The sequence below is a fragment of the Diadema antillarum genome, unplaced genomic scaffold (assembly GCF_040938485.1).
Source record: "Diadema antillarum isolate AM-2024a unplaced genomic scaffold, OU_Dant_1.0 seq00000170_RagTag, whole genome shotgun sequence".
In the NCBI taxonomy this organism is placed as follows: domain Eukaryota; kingdom Metazoa; phylum Echinodermata; class Echinoidea; order Diadematoida; family Diadematidae; genus Diadema; species Diadema antillarum.
The window spans coordinates 1880719-1903134 of record NW_027271239.1 but is presented as its reverse complement, the minus strand read 5'-3'; the positions used below and the strand labels follow the sequence as shown (position 1 = coordinate 1903134).

The following is a 22416-nucleotide window of genomic DNA, read 5'->3' as shown; positions in this document are numbered from 1 at the left end:
TGTTTATTCCGAAGGTCCGTATGCTCACCTAATGTGGGCCCGACAAGTAGGCCTACATTCCTACATTATACATTTTGCAAATGCATTAGATACATAATGAAAATGAACATGATGGATGTACAATGAATATGACACTAATTATTATCATGTTCGGTAAACTTCACTACGCAAGGATGCAGGTGTATCTCTTTTCGACTGTACCGTATCTCTGACTGTGTCAATTTTTGTCAAATTTACACGTAGGCATTGCCATAATTCGTCGGCAAAATGATATTGATAAAATCTGAACCCCCATTCTGAGTTTAACGTGGCTGAATTAATGAAAAGAGTAGATGCTGGAAACTGAGACAGGGATTTTTTTTTTCTCTCTCTCTCATTATGTTTTGTTCTGTAGGTATACTTGTTTATCATGTTGCGTTTGTAGGTTGTTATAGGCTCTATGATATTTGCTTTTGGATATAAGTTTTGAAAAAAAAAAGTTCACATATCTTAAGTCGAAAGTCTGTTTAAACTATAAATTTCATGTGATGATGACTGAACAGTATACCTCAGCCGTATTGTATTATTCTCTCATAGGTCTGTTGTACATCTTGATAGTGTGAGTCCTGTGAGAAGTTTCACATGTTTTAATTGTTTTAAAGTTTGGCTCAATTCCAAATGTGTTTGATAGTGTTCATACATACGCGTGATGATGTCATAATTGCTTTATGTCAACATTTCATAAATAGTGCACTATTTGTGAGAATTTTGTCAAAGAAAGTGACGTCATTTTCCATCTATATATACCACATAATGGCGCGACTGGAGGACGCTCTAAATAGTTGTAAAATAATATTATCACGAAAAGGTCTTCCAACCATAGTGACTATTATAGAAGATAAAAATATTTATCACACGCAGTTAGAATAAAAGATACGCAAAAACACGCATCGATAAGCAATCACTAACGTGTTTATTTTCACGCATAGACCACTTTTAGCAACATGATTCTCACAAGATTATCAGGTGAATGTTCTAAATCAAAGGTTAAAAGGCAGAAAGTGTGCCCTGTAGTTTATTGTCAGTTTTAATCATATTATATTGTTGTTGTTTTTTTGCAATTCAATACATATTATATTATTCAGACGCAGGTGAATCATAAGAGTTCATGACCGTCGCCAATCAATCAATTTGTTCGACTTATCAGGCCTGAGGGGCATTCATAAGCAATGAAAGTGGACCAACCATCATTTCTATACACCATTATTATATCATGGCATCTTGTTAGGTACTGCAAAGATATATGTAAGATATTGCTTGTTGAAACATGGTCCTATTAACTGATAATAATTTTATTATGTCTCAACTCTCGGTTCGGGTTGTCAATGTGTAACATTTCTTTTAAGGTCAATTATAAAGAGGAAAAGAGCATCCCAAAAGGTATAGGTGAAGAAAATTTACCTGAATCAGGCGCAACTTTGATCAACTCTTCAACATGACCCTCTGATGTCAAATTGCTAGATTAGTAACCTTGTAGGCCTATATCATTGTGCATAGAAGCCGTGTCGAAAAATCGTCACTCTATATGGCTCCTGGAAATTGGGCAAGGCAAGCAGACAGACATTACTGATGACCCATACATAGGCAAGCTGCCATTTTTTGTGATCATCCACGTCAGAGTTGTTGAACATAAGTGCATTTAGAATTTCAACCAGACGGTGTAGTTCACATTGATATACCTGACAGGCTTCTCTGTGTTTGAATCATCCGTCTGAACCTATCAATGGCCTTCCCAAAGAAATAACAGAGCATTTATTTGGGCCCTCAGAAATATGGAGGATTGACAACAGAAACAAAATGATAATCTTTAAATGGTGTGGAGTTAGATGAAATCAACACTAGGTATTGATTCTGAACTAAATCCGATAAGTACTGAAGTTTATGCTCAACATTAGTTAAGATTACAGATGACGCAGACGACGCTTTGATCATAAATTATCATTAAGGATCTCTCTAAGAGGAAAAAGCGCAGTGAACGTGCGAACTGGAGGAGGGGTAGCCGGGCCCGGTCATCTGTTCGCTGCCCATATCTTGGCACCAGTTCATGAAGGTGCTGTAACTAGCCGAGTAGGATGGAGTTAGGTCCACCGCTAGTCCCTGGTAGTGCAGTGAATTCTTACCGTGACAGGCACCGACCAGCGAATTTACCTGTTGTATCACACAAAATAAAATGGCGGGAAGTAAATATCCATAGGAGGTACTCAAAGTTTGTTTGTTTGTTTGTTTGTTTGTTCATCTTATTCCTTGCAGACCTGACAACGAGATAATCATATTCATTTTATCTGTCCTAGTACTATATACTAAAGGCATTTCAGCCAAATTTGCGCGTGTAATTGTTGTTCCTATGTTTTGGAATCTTAGGACAAGATATTTGATTATTGAGGAACAAGTTGCTTTTGATATTGTCATTATTGTTGTTTTAAAGAATGATAGTATTTCGGAGCTGTTACGTATTATCTTTGTTATTGTTTTTCATTTTTAGCTTTTCACTCTTTTTGTTTTACTGAGCGTTTCATTTAATTGTTATAAAGACCTGTCTTTACTGCGGTCAGTTGTCTATAAAATGGTTAGTTTCATCTCCCTTGACTGACCACTATAGACAGGTTTGATTGTATGAAGTCAATTCAATGAATCGAACACCAAATGTTTACTGAATGATAACAGTTACGGATGACGAGGACGATGACGATGACGGCAATGATGATGACAATGATATCTATCGTGAATGAAAAATATTGAAAAGAATTAAATATATAATATGGATGATAATGAGAACATTAAGAGAGGGGCACTAAACAGAATGGGGTGATGGGTACAAACGGAGAAAAATAAACAGTAACACTAAGTCTTGAGTGAAGTGACATCATACCACCATGGAGTGACCGTCATTGGCGAGACCAAGGATGTAGTTCAGGACACTCTGGCTGAGGCACACTGTACCTCCCGGTGCACTGCCCTGGGCGCAGGAATAGCTATTCGGAAGTAGGTATAGAAGTAGCAGGACATTTTATGCACTTATTTATCGGCATTTGAAGACTCGCATACACCACACATTAAAACAAAGAGAAATAAAAACGAATAAACAAATTACAGGGGAAAGTACCTGAAGCATCATCAACAGAATGACAGCTGATCGACTGTTTGATGAAAATATACCTGAAAGCTTACATAACAATTTGCTTTAAAGCAGTAGACATTTTTCGACGTTATACGAACATATATATATATATAACTTTAATGTTTAAAAATACATTAAGTAATTAGCTATTTACCTTTTCTATGCAAGCACTATTTGGATCATAGGTGATCAAGAGGGCTAAGTCGAGGTCCAATTCAGATGGCTCATTAAAATGTTTGTATCTCTACGTATCTTCGTGATATTCTAATTGTACTAAGAAATAATAGCCATTCGATTTTCTCATCTGTGGCTACAGTTTTATTGATTTAAGTTCGAACAACTTTCTGAACAGTGCAGAGTGATAATATCATGTAAATTCTCACTGACTTTGCTCTAACAGCAGAGTGAATGATGGTTAATAATGATCAGTCCTTCCGAAGGATAAAACTTTCGTCATTAGACATGATAGATCTATTCATGCACTCTGCTCTCCCCTCCTCAACTCTTACACCTCACTCGTTCCCCCCCCCCCCCCCCACCAACCCACTAATCCTTCCGAAGCCGGATCAGTTCTCCCATTACCTAGATCTGGTGGCTTTGCAGCCAAGTACTGTGTCGCGAATATTGTTGTAGGGATCGGCGCCGTCACTGACACCGCTCAGGTGCGAGGTCCTGAGCGTTACTTTACCCGCGATGTGGAAGTCAAGGATCTGCTGGGCCAGAGATTTCACCGTGCTGCCGCAGAGATCGTTGCACGGTTCACCCCCTCCGCCGCCTTTTCGCATCATGGAAGAAAGATGAAAGATATGACATGACAGAAAGAAAGTCTAATTTAATATTGAGGGATTTGCAACGAGGGCGCCTTTAAAAACTAGGAATGTCGCTATGACGACTGCACTGGCGTAGCCAGGGGGGGCGATGGGGGCGGTCGCCCCCCCCCCCCTAAGATTTGAACCGGGGATTTGGGAGGCGGAAAAAAAATGCGTGTATACTGTATGCATGCACATGAAGCGGGTCTCCTTTGCAACCTTTCATCAAATAAGATATTTTTTTTGAATATTTCACTCAAAGTGTGCACCAGATCGTTGAATTTCAATTCAAAATATGCAAAATCTCTCGTGCATGGGAGGGGGTATCCCCCTCCCAAACCCTCCCCCTCTGTGCCTCTTTCCCTAGCTTAGTACACTTTTTAGATTTACAAAAAAAAATATGAATAATTCTGAGTACACAAGACTTATCACATACCTTCCAAAAACTCAAGGTTCCCTCATGTATAAGGGGAATTTCCCCTTTTAATCGACCCTTTCCTCCCTCAGTCCCCTCCCCCCATCAGTTTTTTTTTTTTTTTTTGATTTCCCAAATGTTGATTCCATCAAATATGCGTATACGAGATATCTCAATTTCAACCTTAAAAAGGCAAAAGCTCCATCGGAAGGGAAAGGTGGAGATAACACTAGCCCACGCCTTCTCCCTGCTCACCCGCCCCTCCTTCCCCCCCCCCCCCTTTCCGCCATGCATAGAAGTAGACTGTGGCTATACCCAGATCGCTTTATTTCAATTCTAAAAACGCAAAAGCTCCGCGAGCGGGAGGCGGAATTCCCCTTCCCCTAAGCTCTACCTCACTAGACTTTATACACTGACACACAGATGGTTCACATTCGGAATAAGAGCTAAATTCCGTGATTTTAACACTTCGATGAAAAAGTATTGCACCAAAAATTTGCACCAGATCGCTGAATTTCAGGTCTGAAAACGCAAAATCCCCTTCGTGTGGGAGGGGATATGCCCCTATCTACAACCTCGTGTGCATGCTTTTTCTGTTTGATTGCTGAACAGACAGCGTTCATGATATTCAGTGTAAGAATTAATACAAGAAGTGTATTTAAATATAGGCAAATTGTTCTATAATAATCTACACTAAAATATACTGCAACCTCAAACAAGTGGGACTGCTTCAACTCGTTAAAACACGCAAAAACATGCATCAAATTGCACCATTTTGCAACATCAAAATGCAAAAAGTTCTCACCGTGGGAGGGGGACACCCCCCTCCCACACCCTCCCCCTCCCCCTTCGCTCGCTCCGCTCGCTCGGGTTCAGTCGCTTTCATGATATTCAGTGAAAAGAATTAATACAAGAAGATTATTCAAAATGATACCATTTTATATGCAAATTGTTCAATAATAATCTACATCAAAATATACTGCTACCTTACACTAATGTTACTGTTTCACGTCGATAAAACGCGCAAAAACATGCATCAAATTGCATCATTTGCAACATCAAAATGCAAAAAGTTCTCACCGTGGGAGGGGGGACACCCCCTCCCACACCCTCCCCTCTCCCTTCGCTCGCTCCGCTTGCTCGGGTTCAGTCGCGTTCATGATATTCAGTGAAAAGAATTAATACAAGAAGTGTATTTAAATCATACCATATTATAGGCAAATTGTTCAATGATAATCTACATCAAAATATACTGCTGCCTAAAACTAATGTTACTGTTTCACGTCGATAAAACGCGCAAAAACATGCATCAAATTGCACCATTGCAACATCAAAATGCAAAAAGTTCTCACCGTGGGAGGGGGTACACCCCCTCCCACACCCTCCCCCTCCCCCTTCGCTCGCTCCGCTCGCTCGGGTTCAGTCGCGTTCATGATATTCAGTGAAAAGAATTAATACAAGAAGATTATTCAAATTGATACCATTTTATATGCAAATTGTTCAATAATAATCTACATCAAAATATACTGCTACCTTACACTAATGTTACTGTTTCACGTTGATAAAACGCGCAAAAACATGCATCAAATTGCATCATTTGCAACATCAAAATGCAAAAAGTTCTCACCGTGGGAGGGGGGACACCCCCTCCCACACCCTCCCCTCTCCCTTCGCTCGCTCCGCTTGCTCGGGTTCAGTCGCGTTCATGATATTCAGTGAAAAGAATTAATACAAGAAGTGTATTTAAATCATACCATATTATAGGCAAATTGTTCAATGATAATCTACATCAAAATATACTGGAACCTTAAACAAGTGGGACTGTTTCAACTCGTTAAAACACGCAAAAACATGCATCAAGTTGCACCATTTGCAACATCAAAATGCAAAAAGTTCTCACCGTGGGAGGGGGTACACCCCCTCCCACACCCTCCCCCTCCCCCTTCGCTCGCTCCGCTCGCTCGGGTTCAGTCGCGTTCATGATATCAGTGAAAAGAATTAATACAAGAAGATTATTTTTATGATACCATTTTATAGGCAAATTGTTCAATAATAATCTACATCAAAATATACTGCTACCTTACACTAATGTTACTGTTTCACGTCGATAAAACGCGCAAAAACATGCATCAAATTGCACCATTTGCAACATCAAAATGCAAAAAGTTCTTACCGTGGGAGGGGGGACACCCCCCTCCCACACCCTCCCCCCCCCCCCTCGCTCGCTCCGCTCGCTCGGGCTCGGTCGCTTCGCTCCCTCGCAGACTAACCGCCCCCCCCCCCCCTAAGATGAAATCCTGGCTACGCCGTTGGACGACTGTGTTATAGGAACTCCTATATCCGCCTCCGCTATATACTCTCCCAAGAAGTCTACAGTACAACTTGCCAACGTGAGAAGAGAGTTTCGGATGATTGGCAAATCAAAAGTGTATGGGGGCCCACTTCCGGGTTTCATGAGCTAACAAGCAAAAAAACAAAACAACAACAACAACAACAAGAAAAAAAAAAACACGTCGGCTCATCTCTTCTCCCCGACCACTTCCGGGTTTCTTCAGCTGACAAGCAAAAAAAAAAAAAAAAAAAAAAAGGGGGGGGGGGTATGTTGTGTGTATGGGTGGGTGTGTATTTATGCAGACCCAGTGAATGCATTAAAAAACTCAACAACAGAAAAACGCCATTTTCAAAGATTCCAAAGTGTAAAAAGAAATAATAAAATATTTTCAATGATTATACATAAGAACTTTTGTTGAAAAAAAAAATCAAAGCTGTCAAAAATGTTTTAATCATTTTCTTTGTATTTCATTAGAGACAGTATCAAATATCGCAAGATGTTGGTTAATACATTTTGCACTTAGGCTCTGTATTTAATCTTTACTTCACGCCTTTACTATATACGTTAAACATTTTATTTGGGTTTTGTTGTTGTGGTTGTTGTTGTTTTTTGAGCGAATCACGTTTGAGGAATGAAATCAAGAATGAAATTAACGAATGAATGATTATGTGGTAAAGGGAGCGCAATATTCTCACTTCCACACGTCTCCGTTGGCTTGCTGAAGCAGCACTTGATACCGGCCGGTTGGGAGGGACACAGGTTGGAGATGTAGTTGCCATAGGGACACTGCGTTGTGCTGATGCACGAGCCAACCTGACCGTGTGTCGGATGATTATACGTGGCACACTCCTCGTCAGTGTCCGCTGTATAGCAAAACAATCAGATGAAATAAAGACTTCGAGAAAAAAAATGGCCCATGTGATTCAAGGTGTCAGCATTGACAAAGTCGAATCTTATGAATACTTAATAGGCAGTCGAAGTTTCTATCGTGTTATTAGATGGTATACATTAATGGAAAAGATATTCTACTAACTGTGTACTTAAAGGTTTATGTACGGGTATTATACTCAGCAATGATGAACAATTTTTGTGAGGGATACGAAAGAACAATGCTTCTATGCACCATACAGGCGTCACAGATATATTCAATTCAATTCAATTCAATTCAATTCAATTCATTTTTATTCTCATTTTTCTTCCAACAAAACATAACACAGAATAAATCAGGAATTATATAATAAGCATATACATTAGAATGTGCGAAACGAAATTAACAAATAGAGATATACATTTATAATATATCCCTTTATACATAAAAGAAATCACATATAAAACTTTCCCGATTTTTTCCCCCGAGATTCCCAAAGCATTTGCCCCGCCCCTACGGAAATGTTGGGGGCAGACAAATCATTTGTCCCCCGAGCAATTCCCGAGATGAGGACAAATCTCGAACTTTCTTTATGGAAAATTGGACAACTACCGCCAGAATTATGCACCGAATCGCTGAATTGCAATCATAAATATGCAAAAGCTCCGCTACTGGGTCCCTTTCGATAGACTTTGTACACTTTTGAGATTGACGTTTTATTTCCTTTTATCAAAGAGTGTGCAGCAGATCTTTCACTTACAAAAGCTCCCTCATATGCAGAGGCGTCGATGGAGGGGGAGGGGGATGGTTCCCCCATAAAAGTATTGGGGACAAACAGATCATTTTGCTCCTTCTCGTAACTCCCGAGATGTGGAAATGTTCTTACTTTTTTTGATAGAAGACTGTCTAGATATTTTCACCCAAAGATGGCTGAATTTCAATTCTGAAAATACAAAATCTCCCTCGCGTAAGAGGGGGATAGGCCTAACCCCTCCCATACCTTCCCCGTTCAATCATTTCTACTTAATACACTTTAGATTGACAGATTTCAAAATGTTTCATCTAAAGTGTGCGCCAGGTCTGTTACTTCAGTTTAAAGAAATGCAAATGTTCCTTGGGTGTGAGGAGATATCTAGATACTTTCAATTAACGGAGAGTTCCTCCCCCCCCCTAAAAAAAAAAAATAGTATACACTTCTGGGATTGAAATTTCCCCAGATTACATCATAAATGTGTTTACGAGATATTTGTTGCTGCCGGTGATTGCCAGCAGTTGCGCCCGGTGCGCCCCATCCCTTAATTTCCAAAGCGAAAAAAGTACAGCTACAAACGGCAGTTTTTTGACTGTAAAATGTCAAAATTTTCAAGCTCGCTCGCATTTAATCGTCTTGCTATTCTCCTGCTGTTGCTGCCGTGTAATTATTGCCAGCAGTTGCGCCCGGTGAGCCCCCCTCCCCCCTTATTTTTCAAAGCGAAAAAAATATAGCTATACAAACGGCAGTTTTGGGACTGTAAGATGTCAAAATTTTCAAGCTCGCTCGCTCCGCTCGCTCGCATCAGGGACGTGGGAAGAGAAACACCTCCCTGCTCGTATTTAATCGTTATGTCATTCTCCTAATTTCCTAAGCGAAAAAAGTACAGCTACAAACGGCAGTTTTGGGACTGTAAAATGTCAAAATTTTCAAGCTCGCTCGCATTTAATCGTCATGCCATTCTCCTGGTGTTGCTGCCGGGTAATTACCAGCAGTCGCGCCCGGTGAACCCCCCCCCCCCCCTTATTTTTCAAAGCGAAAAAAATATAGCTATACAAACGGCAGTTTTGGGACTGTAAGATGTCAAAATTTTCAAGCTCGCTCGCTCCGCTCGCTCGCGTCAGGGAGGTGGGAAGAGAAACACCTCCCTGCTCGCATCGTTATGTCATTCTCCTAATTTCCTAAGCGAAAAAGTACAGCTACAAACGGCAGTTTTGGGACTGTGAAATGTCAAAATTTTCAAGCTCGCTCGCTTCGCTTCGCTTGCTCGCATTTAAAGGGATTGTACAGTTATGGTTGAGACCTAACTTCAGGTTTCTAACATTTTTTGGTGAGATAATGAGAAACCTCTTATAAAATGTGAAAGAGCATGTAATTCTATGAGGAATTCAACGTTTATTTGATGAAAATTGGTTTTGAAATGGCTGAGATATCAAAAAAGAGCGATTCTAATAAAGTGTGGGACCCACACTTTATTACGATCGCTTTGTTTTACTTTGTTTTTTGATGTTTCAGTCATTCCAAACCCGATCTTCGTCAAATAAACTTTGAATTCCTCTTAAAATGGTATGTTCTGTACTATATCATAAGTGTTTTCTTGGTATCTCGCAAAAAGGTAAAAACCCAATTCTCATCTCCACCAAAACTGTACTATCCCTTTAATCGTCATGCCATTCTCCTGATGTTGCTGCCGGGTAATTACCAGCAGTTGCGCCCGGTGCGCCCCCCTCCCCCTTATTTTTCAAAGCGAAAAAAATATAGCTACAAACGGCAGTCTTAGGACTGTGAAATGTCAAAATTTTAAAGCTCGCTCGCTCCGCTCGCTCGCATTTAATCGCTGTGTCATTCTCCTGATGTTGCTGCCAGTAATTGCCAGCAGTTGCGCCCGGTGCGCCCCACCCCCCCTTAATTTCTTAAGCGAAAAAATATAGCTACAAACTGCCGTTTTTGGACTGTACAATGTCAAAATTTTCAAGCTCGCTTGCTTCGCTCGCTCGCATTTAATCGTCATGCCATTCTCCTGATGTTGCTGCCGGGTAATTGCCAGCAGTTGCGCCCGGTGCCCCCCCCCCCTTAATTTTCAAAGCGAAAAAAATATAGCTACAAACGGCAGTTTTTGGACTGTAAAATGCCAAAATTTTCAAGCTCGCTCGCTCCGCTCGCTCGCATTTAATCGCTATGTCATTCTCCTGATGATGCTGCCAGTAACTGCCAGCAAATGCGCCCGGTGCGCCCCCTTAATTTCCTAACTAAAAAAGCGAAAAAAAATATAGCTACAAACGGCCGTTTTTGGACTGTACAATATAAAAATTCATGATCGCGTTCATGATCTTCAATGTAAGAATTAAGACAAGAAGTTTATCTAGTTAATGATACCATCTTATAGGCAAAATTGTTCAATAATAATCTACATAAAATGTACTGCTACCTTAAACATGTTGGACTGTTTCAAGTCGATAGAAAACGCAAAAAAGATGCATCAAATCGCACCATTTATAACATCAATAATTTATTATGCAAAAAGTTCTCACTGTGGGAGGGGGAAACCCCCCTCCCACACCCTCCCCCCTCGCTCGCATCGCTCCCTCGCATCTAACCGCTCCCCCTAACATCAAATCCTGGCTACGCCGGTGATAGGCCCCACTATTTAGTATGATATAGCCTTCACAGTGATGTCGCATAGGCCGAGCAAGAGCTTAAATACCACGATGTATAGTCATTCAATTTTCTATGAATATTTCTTTTTCTTACTTGTTTTTTGATAGGAAAAATCCCAAATTTCACCAAAAGTGTGCACCAGATCGCTGAATTTCAGGTCTGAAAATGCCAAATTTTCCTTGTGTGGGAGGGGGATACCCCCCTCCCACACCCTCCCCCCGCTCCCCCGCTCCGCTCCCTCGCACAGATATTCAAACTCAAAGTCCCTCCCCTACCCCCATCATTAAAACGGAACGATGCCCCTGGGATGATTGCTTTACTGACTTAAATCAAGAAAATTGAAGAATACAATTAATAGCTACAGGAAAATATCTACTACGTTATTTAAGAAATGGATATCCTTATTAGCATTTTATTGAATTTATTTGGGCATTATTCAGGGCTGCGCTACGTTTTTTAAAGGGGGGGGGGTGACAAAATCGCCTGTCAGTCAAGAAGAAAGAACATCAAAAGGCAAGAGAAACAACAACAAAAAAGTCTTCATACTTTTGAGGTCTGATTTTCCGCCGAAAGTCGGCTGACAAGAAAAACAAACAAACAAACAAACAAAAACAAGAACAAAAAGGTCTTCATATTTTTGCTGCCACTTCCCTCCCACTTTGCATGGAAAAGAGTGGGACATTTGATCCCTGTAAAGTGTGTGTGTGTGTGGGAGGGGGGGGGGGGGCAAGCTTCTCCCCCCTCCCCCTCCCCCTCCCCCCCCCCCCCCCCCCCCCCCCACTCCTCAGTACGGATTTACGCCGTTGCCTGTAATATCAAATTTCAGCAGTCGATAACCCCTACAAAATAATTTTGAGGCTCTCTCTTTTTTTTGACGTGTTTCGTGTCTATTCAAGTGCAGTCGTAACATATAGGATAAGATAATTTGTTACTTTACCTGTGAAGCAGCACTTAACATCATTAGCCTGGCTCGGACAGAGGTTGCTTATATACTTGCTTCCTGGACAAGAACTTGTTGAGATACATTCTCCAACACAGCCGTAGTTTTGGTGGTCGTAGTTGGCACACTCTGGATCAGTGTCCGCGCCTGCGGCAAGTCACATGAAAAAGGGAAAACGAAATATTGAAAAAAACACACACAAAGTATTGGTATTAGTTGTGCAAGAGACTGCGAAAGAGAATCCATTCAGGACTGTGTGCGACAAAACAACAACGACGACAACGACAACAACAACAAGAGATCTAGATGAATTTGTAACACTTACAGGCCAGAGAAATGCACGCTGCAAGGATAACTACAAGCCACGCCATCTTGACGTCTTTGGATCAGGATATCTCTAAAGCTCTTTGCATTAGATCGCCCTTCAACTTCTGGTATCAAGCATTCTTGGAGTACACTCAAAGAGATTGCTATACTAAATGGAGGTCGACTCACTCGAAATTTAACGAGGCCATTTGAAGAGTGACCAGCGCCCTCGCACGGAATCGCGCATATAGTACAGACCTCCTGTAGCCTAATGCACGTGAGGCAGAGCTTTGAAGTTGATGGCAGATGTCGAAATCACTCTAATTATAAGGAAATTAATAACTGCCTATATACCGTGACATTTCATCAAAGAGATTTATTCCCGACATGTTCAATGTGATTTGATAAAAGAAGGCTTTCTCTTATGTGTAAACTATGAGCATCAACATGAAGCCAATAATAACCGATGAAACACACTCATAGGCCTACTTTTGATTTTGTGGCTGCACCAAAGAGTGCGTGAGACTCATGAAAGTTTTACTCGTCACAATTTGCTGTTATAAAATTTGTTTTTCGAGCGCAGAAGAAATTTCTATGAATATCAAGTATATTGCAATATGTTAATTTCAATCGCCCCGGATTTAATCATACATTCGGTCCCGTTTCCTTTTCAATATTTTACAAGCAAAAAGAAACGAAACATTTATACAAAGGCCCTATCCCACATCAGGAATTCTCGAACTACAGGATTGGCCGAGAACGTCTCACGTGACTTGAGGTAATTTTACATCGAAAAAAAATGATGTATCGTAATGTCAGACTTCGGTACATTTTTCGCTATCCAAATATTTTGACGTCATTTTTTACGATAACGAGATAGATTAAGCTATCGATTTCTCTACAAAGTGAATCGCAATCGCGACGAGGCTGAGCCAGCTGCGAGCGCCTGCGCGGCACTGGCATTTACTCTGAACATGCACTGTGCACTGTGCGGTAGCTGTGCAGGATACCGATTGAGCGAATGCGGTAAGTTGATACAATTTAACTTCTATCGTTATTTTTTTGTAATTTAGATCTACATTTTCTCTTGTAGAATACCAATCAAATGTACCTTGCACATTTTTTTTTTCGAGGCGCTTGCTAAAATTTTATTTTTCGACCTCTTTAATTTGCAAATGGCGGTGAGCCGTCAGCCCAGGCTTTTAAGTGCGCTCGCGTCCTCTAGTAGTATACAATCTCTTTGAGTATTCAAGGTGATTTTTAGCAGGTGGTATCAAGGGTCCTGTTTCCCATCGTGGTATCCTTTGCATAAGTACATATCACATGATTCCGATGTATTGCATGCTATAATGAGTAAAGTTTCCTCGGCAGCACGCAAAATTTAACACCAGCGACATAAAATGGTTTTACATACTATAATCATGAAATGTTTTCTAAAGCTTTGATGGATTCTCTCGTTTTTACACATAGGGTCGTGTTCTAAAGACAGGCATTTCTCATCTTCTTTCGAAACACATTCTTAGTTTTAACCCTGGCAATAATTATAGACAAAATATTTCAAGGGAAGTATGGCATAAGGTATTAATATTATCATCATCATCACTGTCGGGATGAAATCATAGCAATGAAGCTATATGTATCTAAAGATAAGGGGCTGACGCTTATTGGCACACAAGAAATAATGTCATTTGTCGATTTAAGTTTATTGATTTCAGAGGGTGTATTCGAAAATTAGAGTTTGAGATTCGATCAGTCTTTAACATTTCATCTTAATCACCAGAAATTTCCTGCCGCAATCAGTAATTCCATTTTTGTATCTCAAGAGGCCTTCAAAACACATTGTGTGACTGAAGTAATACCTGGCTTAACATACTTGCAAAATGTAGCAGTCAGTGTGAACAGACAGATTTGTATAACAAGGAATTATGATGCATACATTTGGTAATTTTTTTGTCAAGTTGGCTCTGAAAGTTTACTAGGAACGTTATCAAAGAGTATTATGAAATAACAAGCAAGCGTTTTAGCACAATGATTCCATTTCCATATAAAAGGCTAAGATATATCAGACCATCTGTCACATAGTATTCTACGTGGTCGTTACTTTCCATCAGTATGAGCATGTCACACTCCTAAAGAATTCATAGATAAAGGACTTTTGCTTGATTGCTATATGCCTGCCTGAAGATTACATAGATTATACAATTACAACAGGACACTGGTTACGAAACCTGGGTCCCGTTTCATAAAACTTGCTATCAGTAACACCTCCAACATTTATGCGACAAATTTGCTCCCGGCCAATCAGATGCAAGGATTTCAGTAGCTTTTAACCACTATATCGTAACTTGTCACTGATAGCAACGTTTATGAAAACAGGCCAGGTCGATGAACGCACACGCCCATCATCTGCTGTTTCCATGGTGAGGAAATGAAGGCAAGGAATAAGACGTGTGAGATGTCCTCAATAAATTACGAGATAACCAAAGCACTGCCACCAACCGAACCATCCCTCACCTGACGAAAATTATATAATTTTATCTTTCTTTGGTCTCTTGAAGCTAAAACGATATATGAAATAGATAACAAAGGCGTCAACAACTGTTTTATTCCCATATCGTGTTATTTCATAAGTCCAGGAGTGAACTATGTACAGACTTTTAGGGTGCCTTATCTTTACGCGAATAAACGGATCATGTCACGTCGACGTTTTAATCGGAATTCCTGAAATTGTAAAACTGAATACATACATGCAGGGGACGCGTCAATTACTGCATGATGAAAAGTAAAATTCTCGCTTCAATCGCTGACTTTCCCCGGTTCCCCTTCTTAGATCTGTGGAAAAACATTGTAATCATAATAATGTTCAAATGATTATCAATACATTGGGTCCATATAGTCTCTTCATTTTTTTTTTTAAATACTGATGTTAAAGGGATGGTACTAGTATTGGTTGAGACGAGGATTCAATTTTCAACTTCTTTGCATGATACTTCGAAACCACTATGAAATGTTAAAGAGCGTACAATTCTAAAAGGAATTCAAAGTTTATATGATGAAAATCAGGTTTGAAATGGCTGTGATATCCAAAAACGATGCGAAACAAAGGGATCCTAATAAAAGGTGGGTCCCGCCTTTTATTAAGATCACTTTGTTTTGAATATCTCAGCCATTTCAATACCAATTTTCATCTATCAAACTTTGAATCTTACTTAGACTATGCTGTTTCATATTTCATGAGAGGTTTCTCATTATCTTAAAAAAAAAAAAAAAAAAAAAAAAAAAAAAAACGTTGGAAACCTGAACCCCAATCTTAACGGAAACTGTACCATCTCTTTAACGCTTCCAGTTGGGTATTAATGTACTTCTTGTGATCTACTTGGAATTCGCTAGTGTACGTTGTTATTGTTTTTGTTATGCCTCTCCCTTTTGCACTTTTCTTCATCGCCTTGTAAGAATTACACTATAAGAAGCGAGGCAGTCGAATGCAATTCGTTTCAATTTCCCACTTCACAACGGTGGTGGTTTTTTTTTTCAACAAGCTAAGTTTATCATCCTCCAACTACTTGAATGGTACAGACATCCTTCCCAGGATAACGTTCCTTTAATGTTTCCTTTGAGTTTTAACCCCTTCCGTGTCAGGGACTTTGGACAGTGTGCATTAACGCTGTGGCGTTTTCTGTGTTCTCAAAGAACGCAAAGGGGTTTAATGTCGCTGATGACTAGGATGAAAGCTGTTTAAACGAATTTTTAGGTGTCCTTTTTGTTTATTTGTTTGTTTGTTTGTTTTTTCTGCGTATGAGTTACAGGATATCTTGAGCTTCTGCCGAGAGGACGAGCTACTAGAATGTCTATTTGTACATAATATCATGTAAGAGTGCTCTTGATTACTGACAAAACCAGAGAAGCAACGTTTTCGCAACTCGTCGCATTTTCATGGTGACAGGTCATATTTCATGGGAGAAAATAAGCTGTGAAGGTTCTGTTACTTCTTGAAGACCGCAGTAAAGTCTCTGTATAAGGCCCTGCTGCTGTAGAATTCGCAAGCGAAGTGCATGATCAGAGAAGAATTATCATTATCATAATAACTGTTGCTCTTGTTGTTATTATCATTATTGATATCATAATTTATATTTGTTATGATAATGATGATGATGATGATGATGATGATTATCATTATCATTTTCATTATCATTATCATTATCATTATTATCGTTATGACTATCATTATCGTTACCATTATCAATACATTCACATACAATCAAAGAGGCCGTGTCAGCCTGGAAGAGACAGAATTTCTAGAAATTTCGTGCCACGTATCAGTCTTTGCAGGGTCCATCTTATTTTCCTTGGATATGGTGTAATAGGGCAAAGAGCATAATTTATCGCACTATTATCTGATAGCAAGTCTAAACTATGAGATGAAGTTTACCCAGCTGCTGCTCTCTCGTGATACAGAAGAGGGTTGTTGGCACGAATATGGATAGATATCAATTATTCAGGAGAGTATGGTGGATATTCACGAGACACTTGCACGCATGTCCTCCCATCCCACCCCCTTCACAAAGTATGCAGAGAGAAAAACAAACAAAGTCTGAACAAGAAGGGCAAGGCTGTATAGAATAGAGAATGGCAGAGTGGCATTTAAGCACCTAATATTACCTGTGTTGAAGAACAGGTTCACTGTAATATACCCATGTGGATTGAGATCAATGCAGCAATATAAGTAAAACACATCAGTGAAAGTTTGAAGCAAATCGGACAATCCATCAAAAAGTTATGAATTCTTAAAATTTCTGTGCAGTCACTTTACTGGATAAGAAGACTACTACAGTTGGTGATGTTACACGCGTAGAACGATATAAAGAAAATGTAAAGAGAATTCCACAAAATTTCACTTTTTGAAGAAAAAAAGTATACATTCCGCCAACTTGTAACTGACATAGATGTTGGAGGTGGAAAAATGAATGAATTATGTTAAAGGTAATAATTACTTCCCCCTGCCGTCTGAAAGAGGCAAGTAATGTGCTCTTTTGTTATGTGAGGAAAGTAGAAATATGTAGAATTTTCTTTATATCTTCTTTATATCGTTCTACACATTACATGACATCACAAGTTGTAGTAGTCTTTACATCCAGCGATCGCGGAAATGAAACTTCAAAAATTCATAACTTTTGAACGAATTGCCAGCTTTTACTAAAATTTTCACAAATGTGTTTTACTAATATTGTTGCATTCTTTCAATCCACATGTTCATGAAGGTGAACTTGTCCTTAACATCTATACCCGAATTGAAAAGTACTGATCTGATATGATACACACGCACACACACACACACACACACACACACTCACAAACAAGGTTTTCTTTAGTTGTGAGTTTCTTCAATTGGTCTCCGTCTACAAATTAAATTTGTTAAGATCGCAACTGCTGATCTGTAAATAACAAATTTACAGATCAGCAGTTGTGATCTTAACAAACATAACAAACTTACACCAATTTGTAGAGGGAGACAAATTGAGGGAAACTCACAACTAAACATTCACCCCTCTGAATAATATCTTTCTTTCAAGGTCTTCTTTATACAGGGTAGCCTCTGCAGTGTCGCCACTGCTCTACCAGAGGGCCTTTCCATTATCATTACCCTATAGCGTTGGCAGGGTAAGTATTATTGTATGAGATTATGTACATTATTATTGTATACATAATAAAGCATGATCAATTACATGGACAAAGTCACGAGTACGTCTCAAGTATTCCTATCACACCGTGAATGAAATAAAATCGACAAAGACTTCAGGTTCACGCCAAGGGCTGAGTAATGATAGAAAAGTTTGTGTGCAAAAGTATTCAGCCACCTTCACTTTAAAGTTTTCCATTGGACACCAGTTATCATACAAAAGACATCAATGGTATATATCACACTGACGTCGTTTAATATCTTAAACACAGCAGCGAAAGGTAATGTGATAATGAAAACATAAACAGTACTTTCGCTTCTCAAATCGAGGCGTCTGGTCAGACTAAAGTGCCAGTGATGATCATGTCTGTATTTCATATACAGCCCATTTTATGACCTTATGATATCTTTCGTCAAAGCCCTTTACAGCCAGAGTTCAACAATCAACAAAGTAATTATCTATTCACAAAATTCTTCAAAGCACCGCGGAATACAACAGGGAATATTATTCAATCGTCCTTCATGAATGGGGAAAGATAAAAACCTGAATAAATCAGTTTTAAGCGAGTGAGAGTGAGAGTTTTGGCTAACAATATGGGGGTGGGGCCGGGACCTGGTTGTTCTAGGAACTCGCCCAAAATTCGGTCGGGCTCAATACTCACAATGACTCTAAAAGCATAAATGCAATATTTCAAAAAGGGATAATGAATGAGATTATACTGATATCAATAACCCCTCCCGAATATCACACATTTGTCATTATGTAGTGATAATTTCCTTTCTCTATCTTGCTCAGAATGTACCACTGTCTAGCAAAGTAATCTAAGAAACAATTACAGAAATTTTTAGGTACATACCGAATCGGAAAGCTACATTTCTTCAATGTTCAACCCTACACGTGCAAGAAGTAGATGATAGACATTAATTTTCTTTTAAGTTTGACAGATTAAAGGACAAGTTCACCTTCATAGACATGTGGGTTGAGTGAATGCAGCAATATTAGTAGAACACATCAGTGAGAGTTTGAGCAAAATCGGACAATCCATTAAAAAGTTATGAATTTTTGAAGTTTCTGCTCAGTCACGGCTGGATGAAAAGACTACTATAGCTTGTGATGTCACATGAGTACAACGATATAAAGAAAGAATAAAGAAAATTCAACATATTTTTCCATTTTTCTCGCATAACAAAAGAACACTCGACTTCTCTCTTTCAGAAGGCAGGGGGAACGATATTACCCTTAACATACGTCAGAAGCAAGTCGAAGAAATGTGCACTTTATTCAAAAAGTAAAGTTTTGTGAAATTCTCTTTTTATTTTCCTTATATAGTTGTACGCATGTGACATCATACACTGTAGTAGTCTTCTCTTCCAGCAGTGACTGCGCAGATACTTAAAATATTCGTATCTTTTGAACGGATTATCCAATTTTCCTCAAACTTTCACTGATGTGTTCTACTAATATTGCTGCATTCTCTCAATCCTTATGTATATGAAGGTGGACTTGTTCTTTAAAAGACCCCATACCACAATGATATTGGAAACAATCCTCGAAAAAATGTACAATTTATCGTTCTGTAAACCCTCTTTTTAACCTATAAAATTATCAATTTGTCACTTACATCTGGTGGGGTGCATTCTGCCATGAAAGTTGAAAAGTAGTTCCAGTATTAATAATGATAATAAGTACAGCATTTGTAATGCGCCTTCGATCTAGTATCCTATTCTGAGGCGCAAAGGGACGTAATTATGAAAAGAATAGCATACATCATAGTCATAATTGTACATAAGAAGGTTGAAAAAGAAGAAAGAGATAGGTAGAGATATACACACCAATGAAAAATTCGTTGAAAATTCAATCGAAACAAGATGCGAACATATGTGATTTCAAAAGCTTTTTAAATGTTTCAATGGTCTCTGCTGATCGGATCCTCAGTGGAAGAGCGTTCCAGAGAGATGGGGCTGCAGAAACAAAGGCTTTTTCTCCGAGAGTCGAGATTGTTCTTTTAACAGTTAATTGTTTACTATTACATGAACGGAGATTTCTGCCAGGGACGTATTCTGAAACAAGGTTTTGCAAATATTTTGGAGCTGAAGAATGTACTGCTTTCCATGTATGAATAAGAATTTTAAACTCTATCCTCTTGGATACTGGTAGCCAGTGAAGATTTTTTAGAACTGGGGTAATGCTGGAGAAGCGAGATGTTCCACTGAGGACCCGAGCAGCAGAGTTCTGAGCACGCTGTAGTTTGGTCAGTTGGTAAGATGAAGCCTTGAACAATAATGCATTTCCATGATCAATACGAGACAAAACATACGAATGAATAACAGAGGCTGCAACTTTGTTTGATAAGGATTTTCTGATACTGTGAATATTGCGTAGTTGCAAATATACAGATCGACATGTGTTTGTAATATGTGTCGCCATTGACATTTCAGGGTCAAAATAAACTCCAAGATTCCTACAATTTGACACAGATTGTACATTGACACATCCAATTCGTAATGACTGACTACGGACCTTTGCTGCCAGATGTTTTGATGCAATTATCATAAATTCACTTTTGTCATCATTCAGTTTGAGTGTGTTCCGTATCATCCAAATGGTATTCCAAATGGATCAGATATGATCAGATCAAAATTATGTTTGTATGCATGTATTCATAGGCCAATCTCAATTCTGATTGGTTCTTCTAAAATAGTGAAAAAAAGTAATAAGTTATTCACAAACAATATTTTTTTCATAGATTTGATTTGATTTGATTTCTTGAAGATTTGATTTTCATCTATTCATTCATTCATTTTCAGCTTAGATTTTGACAAAAAAGAAAAGAAGAAAGTTCTGAGATACGTGATCATATTGAGGAGTTCTGTTTTGATAACCAAATTTCAATATCCGGGATTTACATTTTTTTAATCAACTATAAGACAATTTATGTTTAATTGTAGGAAAAATCGAGTTTGATGATAAAATTATTTTGTAAATATTCCAGCATGCACAAATACATTACGAGTCGTTCTAACGACCTCTGCAGTATTCTAACACAGAAAAAATAATAATTAAAGACGCTTTATCCTGCTTTTAAATACCTTTTTAATCGTGGTTTTTTTTTTTCAATCAACTCTTTGTATAAAAATTTTCTGTTGCTGCCAACTGCCGTAGGACCTACCCATGCCAGTGGATAGTCTCCGGCAACTGCTTTGCTTTGTAAATGTGGCAAACCCCGCTTTCTTTCCACTAATCATTTTTATTCTCTATACTAATTCCTGTGTCCCCTTCTCGAAGTTTCTTGCTGTTTTGTCCTGTCTGCGTTTTTCCCCTCTATCGTGTGTATGTTTGTGTGTGTATGTGTGTTTGTGAGTGTGTTTGCGTGTTTGTGTGCTTCTATGTGCTTCCATGTGCTCTCATCACTTTACCTTTTTCGTTGCCGCTTCCAGTAAATTCCGTGGCATACATCTCCACAAGCTTGTCGTCTACGTCGTCTTCTCCAATGACAGTGATTTTGAAGCGTATCCATTTGCTCATTTCACTCTTCCGCTTTCAAATTTAAGTCCACATATTTCATATTACATAAATTGTTTTAAATTTTGCTGTTGGAATTTAAGATAGATTTGATTTGAATTGAATTGATCTGAATATCAACGACAGATCTAACATTGACAATGCAGATAAAATCCATGCACATGCAACTAAAAACTGTTATTCGCTAATCAGCAAATATTCTTCTTTGTTTTGTAACTGCCGAATGATATTGTTACTAGAAATTGAGACTGGTCAATATTGTTGAAGTTGTTGTTGTTTTTAAAAGTGAAACATAGTGAGACGATATCTTGCGCCAGACGACTTTGTTTGTTTGTTTGTTTGTTTCTTGATTTCTAATACTATTTTGACATTTTGCTATGAGACATCAAAATTTGAACATGTTTTATAAATTGCTATAAAATGACACTATAGGTCCTAGATGATTTTATATATGGCATCTGGTAGCCATAGTTATGCAGAAGGGGGCAAAGCATTCACATTTGAGAGCTTACATATGAGATGGGTCAAAGGGTATCGAATGCTTTGTGGCCCAGTGGTGTATTTCTTTGGGATGTTAACAAGAAGGGTGGTAACACAAACAAAGAGTGATGGGGTGTATTTTTTTTAGTTGTATGTTTGTGAAGAACGCGTTGAATTTTTATAACTGCATGGAAAGCATTTGAATCACTTCGACATTTTCGATTGTATTAACTTAGCCAAAGAGACGATCTAATGTTTACCACAAGAGAGAGAGAGAGATTATTTACTGAAAAACTTAATATCGTTTTGTGTCCCATGGATATGCAACAAACAAACTTAGCTGAAGATAAAAATAATGCATGTGTTGTTGTTTATGTCAAAGTGAAAGAGCCTTGCATTGCAAATGTGGATTTTGGGACGCATCATGACCAGACACATGCAACCGTACATCAACAATCATAAATTACAAAGTATTATATATAATTATATATATATATATA

General features: G+C 38.8%; 1 protein-coding gene across 1 annotated transcript; it reads right to left on the bottom strand.

Annotated features, from left to right (window-relative positions):
- Nucleotides 1–1992: 1992 nt before the first annotated feature.
- LOC139728271 (uncharacterized) lies at nt 1993–21439 on the bottom strand. The gene is made up of 6 exons (XM_071639230.1): nt 21331–21439; nt 11928–12077; nt 7409–7576; nt 3740–3932; nt 2909–3011; nt 1993–2187 (listed from the first exon to the last, which is right to left on the bottom strand). Exons 1-6 carry the CDS (start codon nt 21437–21439, stop codon nt 1993–1995), a joined length of 918 nt encoding a protein of 305 aa, XP_071495331.1.
- Nucleotides 21440–22416: the final 977 nt, after the last annotated feature.